Below are 14,030 nucleotides of genomic sequence, written 5' to 3' on the forward strand. Positions count from 1 at the left end.
ACAAATGCCCCAGTTGCGGGCTGCCGCAGCCGGGGAGGGAGATAGAAGACTCGATCGCCAGTCGCCTACTTCGCCCAATCGCCCTGCTCCTTGGTCCTACTGTTTCCTCATTTTCCAGATATAAACAACGCTGGCGATAAAATCCTGCGGGGCACAAGGAAGGAAGCGAAAAACTAAAGAAAGAAAGGAGGAGGAGAAGAAACAGAAAGGGAAAAGAAAGGAACCACGCTGCCTGCGGCATCGCCGAGCGCGGGCACGTCCCCGTCAGCGCGTCCCCCCTGCCGCCCCCCGCAGCGCACCACGTGGGCGCCCGTCCGCGTCGCGATTCATTCCCTTGCCTCAGCGCCCACCACCCCCCCCCCCGCCCTGCCTGCCTTGGACTCGCGGCCCGTTCAAACCGGCCATCCCATGATCCCCACCACCGCGCCGCCCGTCTCCGCCTCCCCCTCCTCTCCCTGTCAGTTCTTTTCTCTCCCCTCCCCCTCACTCACCCACCTCCTCCCTCTTCCCTCCCTCCCCTGCTCCGCCTGCCCCCCGAGCTCTATATATACGCCCCGCCTCCTTCCTCCCAGCCCAAACCATCCGCCCCACCGGACACCACACCAACGGGCTCGCTCGCTCCAGCCTCCGACCCTTCTCCGCACACCTCCGCAAAAACCCACCAGATTCCGCCTAAACCCCAGCGATCCTCGACAATTCAGCGGCCGCGATGCAGGGTCTCGCCCCGCCCACCTCTATTTCAATACACCGGCGCCTGCCGGCCGGGTCCAGGGCGGCCCGGGCCCCCAGCTCGGTGAGGTTCGCGCCGCGCGCGGTCAGCTCCGTGCCGCGGGCCGCGCCCGCCGAGTGCCTGCCGCCGGCGACGTTCAAGCCCGCCGAGCTGCCGGCGCCCAGGAAGCACGCCGCCGCCATTGCCGCGCCGAGGCCCTCCGCGCCGGCGCCGGCCTCGCCGCCGCGGACGGCGGGGAGGAAGAAGGAGCTCAACTTCTTCCAGCGCGCCGCGGCGGCGGCGCTCGACGCGTTCGAGAAGGGGTTCGTGGCGGGCGTCCTCGAGCGCCCCCACGGCCTGCCCAGGACGGCCGACCCGGCCGTGCAGATCGCCGGCAACTTCGCGCCCGTCGGGGAGAGGCCACCCGCCCGCGAGCTCTCGGTCTCCGGCCGCATCCCGCCCTTCATCAACGGCGTGTACGCGCGCAACGGCGCCAACCCCTGCTTCGACCCCGTCGCCGGGCACCACCTCTTCGACGGCGACGGCATGGTGCACGCGCTGCGGATACGGAACGGCGTCGCCGAGTCCTACGCCTGCCGCTTCACCGAGACCGCGCGCCTGCGCCAGGAGCGCGCGATCGGCCGCCCCGTCTTCCCCAAGGCCATTGGCGAGCTGCACGGCCACTCCGGGATCGCGCGCCTTGCTCTGTTCTACGCGCGCGCCGCGTGCGGGCTCGTCGATCCCTCCCACGGCACCGGCGTCGCCAACGCCGGCCTCGTCTACTTCAACGGACACCTCCTCGCCATGTCCGAGGACGACCTCCCGTACCACGTGCGCGTCACGGACGGCGGCGACCTCGAGACCGTCGGCCGCTACGACTTCGACGGCCAGCTCGGGTGCGCCATGATCGCGCACCCGAAGCTCGACCCGGCCACCGGCGAGCTCCACGCGCTCAGCTACGACGTCATCAAGAAGCCGTACCTCAAGTACTTCTACTTCAGGCCCGACGGCACCAAATCCGACGACGTCGAGATCCCACTCGACCAGCCCACCATGATCCACGACTTCGCCATCACCGAGAACTTCGTCGTCGTGCCCGACCACCAGGTGGTGTTCAAGCTCCAGGAGATGCTGCGCGGCGGCTCGCCCGTGGTGCTGGACAAGGAGAAGACGTCGCGCTTCGGCGTGCTACCCAAGCACGCCAAGGACGCGTCGGAGATGGTGTGGGTGGACGTGCCGGACTGCTTCTGCTTCCACCTGTGGAACGCGTGGGAGGACGAGGAGACCGGCGAGGTCGTCGTCATCGGCTCCTGCATGACCCCCGCCGACTCCATCTTCAACGAGTCCGACGAGCACCTCGAGAGCGTGCTGACGGAGATCCGCCTGGACACCCGCACTGGCCGGTCCACGCGGCGCGCCATCCTGCCGCCATCGCAGCAGGTGAACCTGGAGGTGGGCATGGTGAACCGCAACCTCCTGGGCCGCAAGACCCGGTACGCGTACCTCGCCGTGGCCGAGCCATGGCCCAAGGTGTCGGGCTTCGCCAAGGTGGACCTCGCCACGGGCGAGCTGACCAAGTTCGAGTACGGCGAGGGCCGGTTCGGCGGCGAGCCCTGCTTCGTGCCCATGGACCCCGCCGCCGCGCACCCGCGCGGCGAGGACGACGGGTACGTGCTCACCTTCGTGCACGACGAGCGCGCCGGCACGTCGGAGCTCCTGGTGGTCAATGCCGCCGACATGCGGCTGGAGGCCACGGTCCAGCTCCCGTCCCGCGTTCCCTTCGGCTTCCACGGCACCTTCATCACGGCCAGCGAGCTCGAGGCCCAGGCCTGATCGCCTGAGCTCCCGTTCGTTCCCCACCTACCTCCGCGTTTCTTGGAGGGGGCAGGAGGGTGAGGAGGAACAGAGGAGACACGAGCCATGGATCAGGGGAGAAGTCACCAGAGGGAGCCTCAGCCACAGTAGGTCCCCGGAGTCTTCGCCGTCCCCGACACCACAGTTACAGCAGTTGGTAGTTAAATTTCCAAAAAAAATTAGCTCGGGTCACACTAGTGTAATTAAGAGTATATTTTAGTCGGGATAGTGGCAGATTAGAGAGAGAGAGAACAGGGGCCCAGCTCGTAGCTTTTCAGCTGGTGCTTGCTTCTAGAGAGCAGCCAGAGCTCAGCTGGTGCCTACTGCTAGTCTAGGCTACATTTTTTTTTTCGTTCCCTTTTTTCTTTGGATCAGACAGGGATATGCCTCCCCGCTCCAGCTCCAGTTGTTGTCACTCCTCGCAGTGGACTGGAGTGTCTGGGATCTTGGCTGTGCCCTACTTGCCCGCCATTGCCGCCCAGTTGCCGCTGAGGTGTTGCTGGCATGGTTTCTCTGTCACGGTGTGTACATTTGTCGATAGTATAATAAAAATGGTGATGATTCTGCCTCAATTTCTGTCCGGAGATTCAAATCTTGTTCTTGCTCCTCAATTCTATCCCCGTGTCCTCTTGTGGGGGTCTCTGTTGCGGGGCTACGCTCCGGGGACTTCCCAAGAGGCCTCCTTGTCCGGCCACGGGCATGGTGATCTACTGATCTTGGTGCCGAACGCGGATGGAAACTTTGCTTCTTCCACAGATCCTCTGCTGGTCCACTCATATGGGGGCTCGCTCTTGTTTCTTCCCGCCCCGGCCACTGTTCCCTGACGGAGTGTGGATGGATGCTGCCGCACTGGTGGCTGGGGCTTGGTTTCCAAGTGGGGAAGTTGATTGAGAAGGACTTTCTGCAAATTGACGAGGCGGATTGGGGCTTTGTCGTCTGTGATGCGGCTCGTTGCTGCAGGTGAGGACTTGTGGATGCTGTTGACATCGTGCGGAATGCGCTTCACAGAGTTCCCAAGTCCGTTAGCTGGGTCTGGTTTTGTCAAGTTGTTCCTTAATTTTCTTCCCTCTTGAGGAGCATATCACACATGATTGTACCAGAATTAAGATCACTGCACGTCAGATACAATACACGCCTTGTTGGGTCAGTCAGCCAGTAAGAGCTTGCACGTTTTCTTTTTTCTTTTTGGAGCTCTTTTATGTACTTCTGCTGATTCTATGCAAGAAGACCATCTGCATGCAAAGATCACTATGCAAGAAGACCACAAAAACTGCATGCCACCTCACAAAAAAGCCGTAGAGAAACTAAAAAATTAAGAACCTTCTAGCGGATGCAGGAAACGGGAGCAAACTTTATCCCCACGTGGTATAGAAATAGAATCCGTCGCATGGAAGTCTGAGCCCGCGCACGGTGCGCGACCATACGCTTGCCGTGGCTGTCGCCGGATGCCCTCGGCTCGTAGTCCATTCCCCCAAGTGATGGATTTAGAATAATTAGCCGCATGGGCAATGTGCCGGCGGATGCGCGCAGTCCTCGCCCGCGCGCCGCTACGTGCTTTTCTTGTGGCCTCGCCGTCGTGCTTCACACCGCTCTCGTGCTGGGAACCGTACGTGTTTCACGCCGACGCCGCGTCGAGCGCGGCCGGCCGAGCCGGTTCCTGCGAAGGAATGAGCTGCATCATTATCGACACGAAGAAGACAGAATTTCTGCTGCTTGGCCTTACTATCATCCTAGTTTTTTTTTGAAAGGATCATCCTAGTTTTCTGACTCCACTGCTGCTTATCCTTTGCTTATCTTTAAGTAGTTTTATTTATGTCAATCACCCGGACGAAGTTACATAGAAATCTGGAGTACAGTTCTAACGAGACAATTGAGCAGCCGTCGTGTGCGAGCACAGAGGCAATGGAGCACGAGCAGCCGCAGCCCCCCAGCGTCCCGAGACCGAAAGCACCCAACTAACTAACAAAACAGGTAGCCTGCCGGTCAGCCACTCATCCCCACCCCCAGCACCCACCTGATGACCATCGGCCGCGGCCTGCGCGGGACGTGCGCTTCGCCCTTGCTTGCTTGTGCCGTCGCGGACGGCGGACGCGGGGGGAGAGAGAGAGAGAGAGAGAGAGAGAGAGAGAGAGAGAGAGAGAGATGCCACGTCCCTTTCGTGGCCATTACCGTCTCCGCTTGCCTGCAGCGCGAGCGCCCGGCACGTATACGCGGCGACGTCGCGGTCGCGGGTCGCGCCGACCACTCCCGTCGCGTCGCGTCGCCGTCGGCGCCGAGCGCGACGCCGGCCGTTGGCCGTTGCTCTGATAGATATGATCCCGCGCGGCACTCGCGACGGCTGGCAAGCGATCCGGGCGCCGGCCACGCACACTGAGCGCTCGACCGCGCACTCGCACGCAGTGTGAAACGGAGCGCCCCCCCCCCCCCCCCCCCCTCTCGAAACGTCTATTTTTTTCAGTGGAAAAATGTTGGTTGGGAGAGACGCGCATTGCCGGTTGGCGCTGCTGCTAGCCTGCCCGTGCTCTGCCTCGATCAGGGTACTAGTAGTACAGAGGATGGTCACGCACTGGGGGTGCACCGCGCGCGTACATGCCCGGCGCGGCACGTACCAGACCTACCGGTGCCGGTCGATCGAATCGACCGTTGCGTTGCATGCGATCATCCCCCTAGATCAGTAAGTTGTTAATGGCCGGGGGCGGCCAGCCTTTCCCGTCCCCATCCACCGGCGCGCCACCATATCCCCAACCGGCCGTCGCGCCTCCATCGGCTTTGCATGCGTGCCAGGGAAACGCGACGGGATCCGCGGCCACGCCTGCGTCGTCGGCCGTGTAGTGGGCCACGCGCCACGAGGAGGGATGCCGGAGGGAAGGGATGAGGCCGCGCGCGACGGCGATGCGGGGACGTCGTCGTTGTCGCGGCGCCGCCAGCCCCGCGGCGCGCGCCATCGACGGCGCCAGGGCGTTGCCGGCCCGGCGTGGCAGCCGCCGTTCCAGCGCCGGGGATGTCTGCGCGCGCACGTCGTCGATCGAGGACGGGGGGGTGGGGGGGAGGGGACCGGATATTGTGTCCGTGTCGAGCGGTCGGGTGGGTGTCCTGAGTGGAGCTAGAGGCTGTCCACTGGTACGGGACAACGTGGACGGCCGTGGCTTCTTCCCCCGGCGTCCCAAGAAAATCTACCCGACCTGCTACCATTCAAGTAATAGGATTTTTTATCTTTTTCTTTGAGAAGCCCACATTTTGTCGGGATGATGGTACGGGACCCCAGTTGTCCGACCTAGGCCCTGTTCAGTTCCCCTTCAAATTTCAAATTTTTACACTCTCTCTCCATCACATCAATTTTGGGACACATGCAGTAAATGTATGTAAAAAAATAACTAATTGCACAGTTTTATTGTACATCACAAGACGAATCTTTTTAGCCTAGTTAGTCCATGATTAGGTAAAATTTGTCAAATACAAACGAAAACGCTACAGTATCACCGGTTGTAAAAATTTGCAATCTAAACGAGACCCTAGCGTTCAATTGCCATTTTGGGAGCATCCACGCGAGCCCATACCGACGCCCAAAGTTAAGCACCTGACGAATTCAGATCAAAGAGAACTTGAGCTCACCAGGTGGTCTCGAAGTTTGGCTGCTCAACGTCACACTTCCACGCATCGACGGCCTGGTCCTAGATTCCTGACGAGACTCCGAGAGACACCAAACTTTAGCCCCCTCTACCAGAAAAAGGCTTCACCACTTGCCACGCCCGGAGGCGTGGCCAAACACGCTCTGATTCCCCCCACGTTGCTGACGAGGTGACGCACGCACGGATGGATCGATCCATCGATCAAATGGGTAGAAAGGCAAGCTGCAGTATATTCTGAACTCGATCGGTCACCGGTCAAGAAACTCGAACGAGGACGTTATCCAACCCCCGATTTGCTGCCTAATCCGCGGATATCATAGTGTATTTTACCGACCAACCTCTGGGGAGTAGAAAAGGAGAGATGGCAAAGCGCGAGGCCTGATCTGCGTGCTCAGCTGACAACGACGCGAGCCGTCCGAATCTCGGCGTCCCTGCGTCGACCGGCCGTCACTGACCGGACCGCCATTTCCGTACGGTCCAAGCTCACCAGCTCGAAGCCGGGCTACGGCCCAAAAAGCGGCGCGATTTCGAAGTTTTCTAATGGACTGGTTAGCGCGGCAAGAAAGCTACTGCTTGTGTTTATATATGCTATGTATGCACATATATATATATATCATATCTGCGTAAAGAAGCCATTTTTCAATTATATGTGCGCGCGCATGCAAAGGTCGCGAGTACGCGTCCAGGGGCGGTCCTTATCTTGCAGACGCGGCCTTGTTTACGTACTGGTGCTAATAGTTAACTAGGGGAGATTAAGGTGAACCAGCTAGGATAATCCTGCCGTTAGGTCCGGGCACTTTCAGATACAGTTGATGCTTGACTACCTCTTGCTTACTTATTCAGTTCAAAGATGATGTGTTAAAGTAACCACCCCCCCCCCCCCCCCCAAAAAAAATGTTGGGAGAAGTAGTTTGCATCATGCAGTAACTAGGTAAATTTCCTCTTTTTTTTGCAACGATATTATTTGAACCGCCGCCGCTTGTAAAATTCCCACGACGTATATCGTCGGTACATACAGACAGGAGTACCTCCTGCTAGAGTGTCCAACCCGAGGGCGTGAGGTTATCCGTAACCTTGCCCTAAGTCTTTGGGTGACGGGGCGTACGGCCTGGGCTTGACAGCTGGGGTCACGGTCTCCGGACCTCACCCCGTGCTCTGGCAGGTCCGGCGCCTCCACGTACCCTCAAGGACAAGGCGCTCAGGAACGGTCCCGCGGGGTGGTCCGGTGCCGCTACATGTGGAAACCGGACCCCCTGGGGGCCTGTGCACCTAGGCCAGCCAGGGGGATCCGGACCTTCCACCCCACCAGGGAGGAGGTCCGGTGCCGCCGCGTGCCCTAGAGGAAGTGGCTGCTAAGCCAGCTCTGCCACGTGTCCGGTGGCAATAAGCCTTCTGCGGGACGTCAACCCAACTACCGCATAAAATGCGGGTAGGTGGGCTGTGCGTGCTCGTGACGGGGCGTGGGCTACCCACTGACACGTTGGGCAGGTATGCTGACACCACGGTAAGCCTGCCTGTTACCGAGGCGGCGCATCGCATCACCGTGCTCTGCGCGCGGGCGGGCGACGTGTAGTCACATCACGGCGCGCATGAGCAAAGGGTAATTATGATTTGCTGCAGGAGGGCTACAGCGTGCGCTGCTAAGTATGCGCGGAGGCTACGGCGCAGCGGGTCAACATAGCCCCTTCGTCTGTCAGCGGGAATTGGCCCAACAGTGACAGCACGTCTTCTACTGTGCATGTCACTGACAGTAGGCACTGTGCCGGTAAGGCGGCACATGACCATACCCTAGTTGTAGATACGCACGTCAACTTCTCGATCGAGGACTACAGGAAGGAGCTGAAGTGGGAGATTTCTGTACCCGTGGCATTAAAGGCTCCAGTATGTATATTATTTAATATGTCGCTGGGTTCACCTGTCGGGACCCCGCTCAGTGTACGTGCTCCCCTTAAGCCTATAAAAGGAAGAGTGCGCATGCTAGTACATAGGCTTTAGAAGATTCACGGACGTTCTCACGGGCTCTCTTAGGCTTTTTCCAAGCTCACAAGCAATACAACACACAGTGGACGTAAGATTTTACGCTCCGAAGACCTGAACCACTCTAAACCCTTGTGTGTTTCCCGTATTCATACTCCTCTTGATCTCACATTTCTTGACTTTCCCTAAACTCATCCTAAACTAGGATTAGGCGGGTGTACTCCGCCACCCGGCTGGAGAAATCCTCCGATATATATATGTATACATATAAATGTTCATCTAAAAGAGACTCTGGAGAAAATGAAATCCATGTGAGAGGAAATGATGATAAGAACAAGTAACACAGCAACTTGTTAACTTCGTTTAGGTTGCCAAACTTCTGCTGTACCTAAAGTTCGCACGCGTGCTACATCCATCTACAGCGTGTCACTTTGGAGAGAGCTAGATTACCACTGTTTAAACTAGCTCATTGAACCAGTTAACCTGGTGCGAGCCGATGACCGAACTCTGCAATCATTGATGCATGGTGATGACAACCGGTGGGAGGGATCACCATAAGTTTATTTCAGGGTGCAATTAAGTAGCATACCTCGAAGAAAAGAAGCAGCAGATGCCCGAGTACGTATGCAGTGATGCCATCAATCAAACCGAATAAGAGAATTCGAGATGGAGCGTCATCTGTGGAAGGTTTGAGACGATCTCTGGCCCTGCTTTTCGGAGCAGGATTCCCACAAGTACCTTTTCTATACCTGCAGAATTGTACTCAAATCCCCCCACTTTCTGGCTTAAGGCTATGCGAAGATCCTTTCAAATTTGGACACAGCCAGCAGGCCTGTTTGAAGTATTTGAGCCATTCTCTTAACTGAACGGGAAATACGGTGTTGACGTCCACTGCAGGTTTTGGAAAAGAAAAGAAACACATGGAATGATTTCGATCTTTGTAGGAAATGGATCATTTCGGCGAAATTCTCGCATACGCTACAGGTCCCTTGTGACAGAAAACATATTGCTTATAAAATTAATTTTCCATCAATTATGAGAGACCATTGGCCACCGGCCAGAAATCGCTACTAATCACCTAACAAGAATCTGCTAACGGATGGAGATTTTAAAATGAGTTCCTGGTGTTCGTGAGGCGCTGATGCAAGATGTTGATAGGAACCCCCCTGTCAACTTTTATTTGCTTTATCCCCGGAAATCACAGGGGCCAATGCAATGCATGCTCTACAGATCCGATCTGAATCGACCTTTCTATGCAAGATTCATCCAGTTCTTGTGGCCTGCAGGCCTCGGGTGGGCAACCCATGACTTCCGAGTCTCTGAGCCTGACAATCGTGCAGAGACATTGCCAGAGTTTGTGCCTCGCAAGTGGTCAGTCGGTAAGTCAGATAGCTGCATGAAGCGTAGAGCAGTTGAGACTAGCTTAGGAAAATGCCCTGACACCAAACAGCATAAACAACTGCAACTTAGGTGGAGTCCAAGTCCAGGATGAGTCCACGACGACAGAGATATGCTTGCTACCGGCCGGAGATGCCAGTTTCTGTGGAGGAGACGCCAGTACTGGTGGCATGTCACACTGTCACACACATCTCTTCTCAATTATATTTTGGGGGATCTCTAAAAGGCTGGGCTAACTGCAGTCCAATATGATAATGATCTTGTGCATCTGATGAAACGGAAAAATGCTTTGTTTAGTCCAACGGCTGCTCCTAACCCCTGCTCTGACTGAGCTAGGGCCACAATGGTCTCTTGACCGAACCAGACAGGCACCAGACTAGTGAGCGAGTGTGTCCCCGGGTTGGCTACCAGATGGCCGTCGCCAGGACCCGGGATCTTGGCCTTATGTAACATTTTGGCACATGGTTTAACATGGGTGTGACCCCCCTACTTGTGTCCAACCACTTCAGCTTGGCCAAACTGGCCCAGAAAACATGCATGTCGGACATGTAATAATCTCGAAACTGAAGTACCAGTCATGCTCAAGTCCTGGACTACGTGAGCACTAAGCTTGATGGCACCTTGCAGTGGGGATCTTCAGAACCTGAATACTATGATTTATGTTCAGATCCTTGACAACATGAGCATTAACTTTGAAGATACCTGTCGGGATGTTCAGCTGTTTGTGCCGCTAGTTGCGAGACATGCGTGATTTGAATCCATGCAGGGAGACACACCGATATGCTCTGGCCATGTATTGGTGCTCCGCTCATGTTAGAGGAGAGGCAGCTGCACATGGAGATGTAGCTCGCTGTCCATCTGCCAAAGACAGTGCTGCGTGGTAGACTATCACTTAGTAGTTACTCCTTATCAGTCTGTTGCTCAGTCACATGGCTGTGCCCAACAAGTGAGGACAGGGTATCTGGTGCTCCAAGCGAGAATCCATGTTATATGTCATGAACTCATGACCCAACTTATCAAAAGAAACGATTGAACAGATGGAGATCTCAGTAGGTGAGCACTTATTGCGTCCATCCCATTATGTCCACTGAACTCTGATTGGTGCTTCTGTTAGCTTATCCTGAAAGAACAATGAGAAATATTAGTTGAACAAGAGAAAGTGGTGCTGCTGAACACAGAGGTCACGATAAGGAAAGTTATGAAACAGCGAGTTGAACAAGCTTGCAATCTGACATGATATATTCAACTAGGGAAATGATGAAGATGTTTATGATCCGGTAACCAGTTCCAGTTAGATATATAAGTAATCACTATAGTATATGCTACAATGAGGATGCGTGCATTGAACATGCTTAATCAGAAGCTATAAGAATACAGCATTGAAGATACCTCCAAAGTTCAGACATGGACATTTAGGACCAGAATATGGTCATGTTAAAGATTCTGGAAGACATGAACACATCCTGCAAGATACCTGTTGATATCAACCTTAGCGGTTGACGTAGATCAACGCAAGATATGCGTGCTTGAATAAATGCAAGGAGACATATCAATATCTTCTGGTCAGGCATTGATGCTCGGTTCATGTTAGAGGCTAGGCAGTTGCAATTGAAGATGGAACTCACTGACGACACTGTGGCAGTATCACTTGGTTCTTGTCCCCAGCAGTCTGGTTACCAGTCACATGGATGTCTCAAGAAGTGAGGACAGGGTATCTGCCTATCTGGTGTTCTAAAGGAGAATCCATACTGTATGCCATAACTCATAACTAACTGAACAAAATAAATAGCCAGGAACAGATGGAGAATTGGAGATGCCAGTAGGTGACTGGAGGATACTCCAACATATAATCTCAACTAGCCTGGAAATGGCACAGACCAATTTCTAGTGCCTTTTTGTTCCAGTATCAGTTCTGAAACAGAAGAGTTGGGACTAGCACCAAGGGAAGGTTGAAATATGCCATTCTATGCATTCAACTGGTGAAATCGAGAAAGTTTGTATGAAGTTTGAACAATTATAAGTATATACAGTCACACAGTTACAAAACCACTATATAGAAGACTACAATTAAGTGGCAACAAAGCTCGGGTGTCCGTAATGAGGATACTGACTCAGAAGGTAAAATAATAAACTCTGAACCCCTACAATGTGTCTACAGATATGTTTCTGATTCTCCACAATTTAAAACTCCAATCTATCCAAGATACTTCACCCAGATTTTATATAGACCAGCTACAAAGTACAAACTACACTATCAAGAGGTAGTTTATTTTTTTTAGTTTAGGCAATGGTAAAAATAAATAAATTAAAATTTTGTGACGATCAAAACAATATACATTGTTGTCGCAAGATAAACTAAAACAGAAACAAAGATTCATTAGAACTATGACATCATCAAGTCCATAAGACCAAGACACAAGAGATCACAGAAAGACAATAGAATGCATAAGCACTTCTACCGATCAAATCGTCATGATTCGAAGATAACTTGAAGAATACATTGAACGCTTTTTGAGCATGCAAGTTAAAATATGTACCACTTGAAATCAGTGACTCAATATCAGCAGAACATGCAACTAAGCTGACTGACCAGTGAGAAGTACACATGGTGTTTGTGGGGAAGGATGCTGCATGTGTCAATACTACCTAAGGAAAAGGAATCAGACTATCAATGAAACCTCAAATCAGCACAATATCTCAATTTGATTACGGCAGTCATGGACATCTGGAATAAGGATTCAGATGGGTCACCTTTTCTATTCCTTTTTCTCTCTCCATTGAGTACTTCATTTCTTTGGCATTGCAACATGCAATGGAGTTAATCACATGACAAGATTCCACAGGAGAATACCAAACGCATTGATGATACCATGTCTTTTCTTACTTGGTCAGTCATACAGCAAAGCTCACTATTTAAATCAGCATGCTTCAATATGCTTTTCATGTACACGAGAACACCAGCTACCATGGCTGCAGTAGCAGATGGTAAGTCTTCTTCTAGAGATGCTAAACGGTAAACATGATCATCCAATAGTCAGTAAAGAATTTGCCTAATAAGATTTTGGTATGAACAATCTACATAACAAAGTCCAAGCCATTCCTACCTCGTTTATTTCCTTAGCCTTTCTTTTTATCGAACACGATTTCCTTAGTCTTGAATAGAACAATGGCGAACCTGAGCAATGCATATGTTACAGAAAGAATATAGAACCGTGTTAACTCAAAAGAACGTATCTCCGCGTCATTATCTGTGGTTCTCTAAACTAAAACATGCAAATCTTCCTAAATGTTCGTATCTTACTGAGTCCAATTGAAATGGTAGTCTCATGCATTGGCAGTTTTGTAGATCAACAGGTCTCAAGAATTGAACTGGTAGTCTGACAAATTCAGTTTGGCTTAATCATCTGAGTAACATTACTAGTCCGTGACAAAACATACAGGCTAAAGTGCTAGACTAAATCAAAGTCTTACCACCCCAAATTCGGACCTATTTTCTCAGAAGAATTAGAGCCAAAATGGAGTGCTGGCTGGGATAAGTGTTGGCTGTAGTGTTATGTGGGTCAGTTTGGGCACCTACTGATACAGTATTTACTTATATTCACAGTAAGGGAAGGGATGGATTTGATTAAAATCTAGCTCCATGCCTACCAGAATTGCTGTCAAAAAATCATTTTGAAAATACATTGTAGCAAGGAAATATCAGTGCCATTGAAGCATCATTATGCAAAATAAGTTCATAAACAGGAATTAGTCCATTTTATTCATTCAAAAGTTTCAGAAGTCCACTTAACCCCCTGAACTATAATGCCAGGTATCTAACCTCTGAACTTAAAAAACCGAGGGTCAATTTACACCATGAGTAAGTTCTCAAGGGTGGTTTGCTAATTTGGACTAAGATGAGAGATGAATTTGCCATGTAAGTGACACATGATGAAGAAATATGATTGGGATTTGGGAGAGAAGGGAAAAAACTACCCCTTTTGCCAAATGTGTCACCCATGGAGCAAAACCTATCTTTCAGCCCACATCAGCAACCTCCAAATCAGTCAAAGATGTAACTTCATCCAGTTGGTAATAAAAGAACAGATCCTTGCTTTTTGCAGTACATGATCGAATAAGCATGTTGTATTTGACCCACTACAGTTATCTTTCCATTACTAGTCTTTTCCCCTCTTTGCACAACTTCTAAGAATAGTACTAGAACGAAAAGGATGCATTATTAAAATCTAAATTATGAGTGCTTTTATGCGTGTTGTAATAATAACTCCATGAAGTGCATGTGCGATAAATAGTTTAACAGTTACGCATTAACATCAGTGATAAAACTACAACACTAGTGGTTGGATCAGATGTTCAGCAGCACATATTAAAATAAAAAAATTGAGTAACGAAAATGTATAGAAGCCACATTCTGTTGCCCTAATTTATCTTCCCTCTCCCTTCAAATCTTGCAAGTACCATCT

General features: G+C 52.3%; 1 protein-coding gene across 1 annotated transcript; it reads left to right on the forward strand.

Moving 5' to 3' along the window:
- The first annotated feature begins 581 nt into the window (after window positions 1–581).
- Window positions 582–3,135, forward strand: LOC112877956 (9-cis-epoxycarotenoid dioxygenase 1, chloroplastic). Its single transcript, XM_025942329.1, has one exon. It carries the CDS (start codon window positions 710–712, stop codon window positions 2,540–2,542), a length of 1,833 nt encoding a protein of 610 aa, XP_025798114.1. The 5' UTR covers window positions 582–709; the 3' UTR covers window positions 2,543–3,135.
- Window positions 3,136–14,030: the final 10,895 nt, after the last annotated feature.

This window comes from Panicum hallii, chromosome 9 (assembly GCF_002211085.1).
Source record: "Panicum hallii strain FIL2 chromosome 9, PHallii_v3.1, whole genome shotgun sequence".
Lineage (NCBI taxonomy): Eukaryota > Viridiplantae > Streptophyta > Magnoliopsida > Poales > Poaceae > Panicum > Panicum hallii.

Excerpts from the sequence above, each read along its gene's own strand:
- LOC112877956 (XM_025942329.1), top strand. The coding sequence starts at position 710 with ATGCAGGGTCTCGCCCCGCCCACCTCTATTTCAATACACCGGCGCCTG.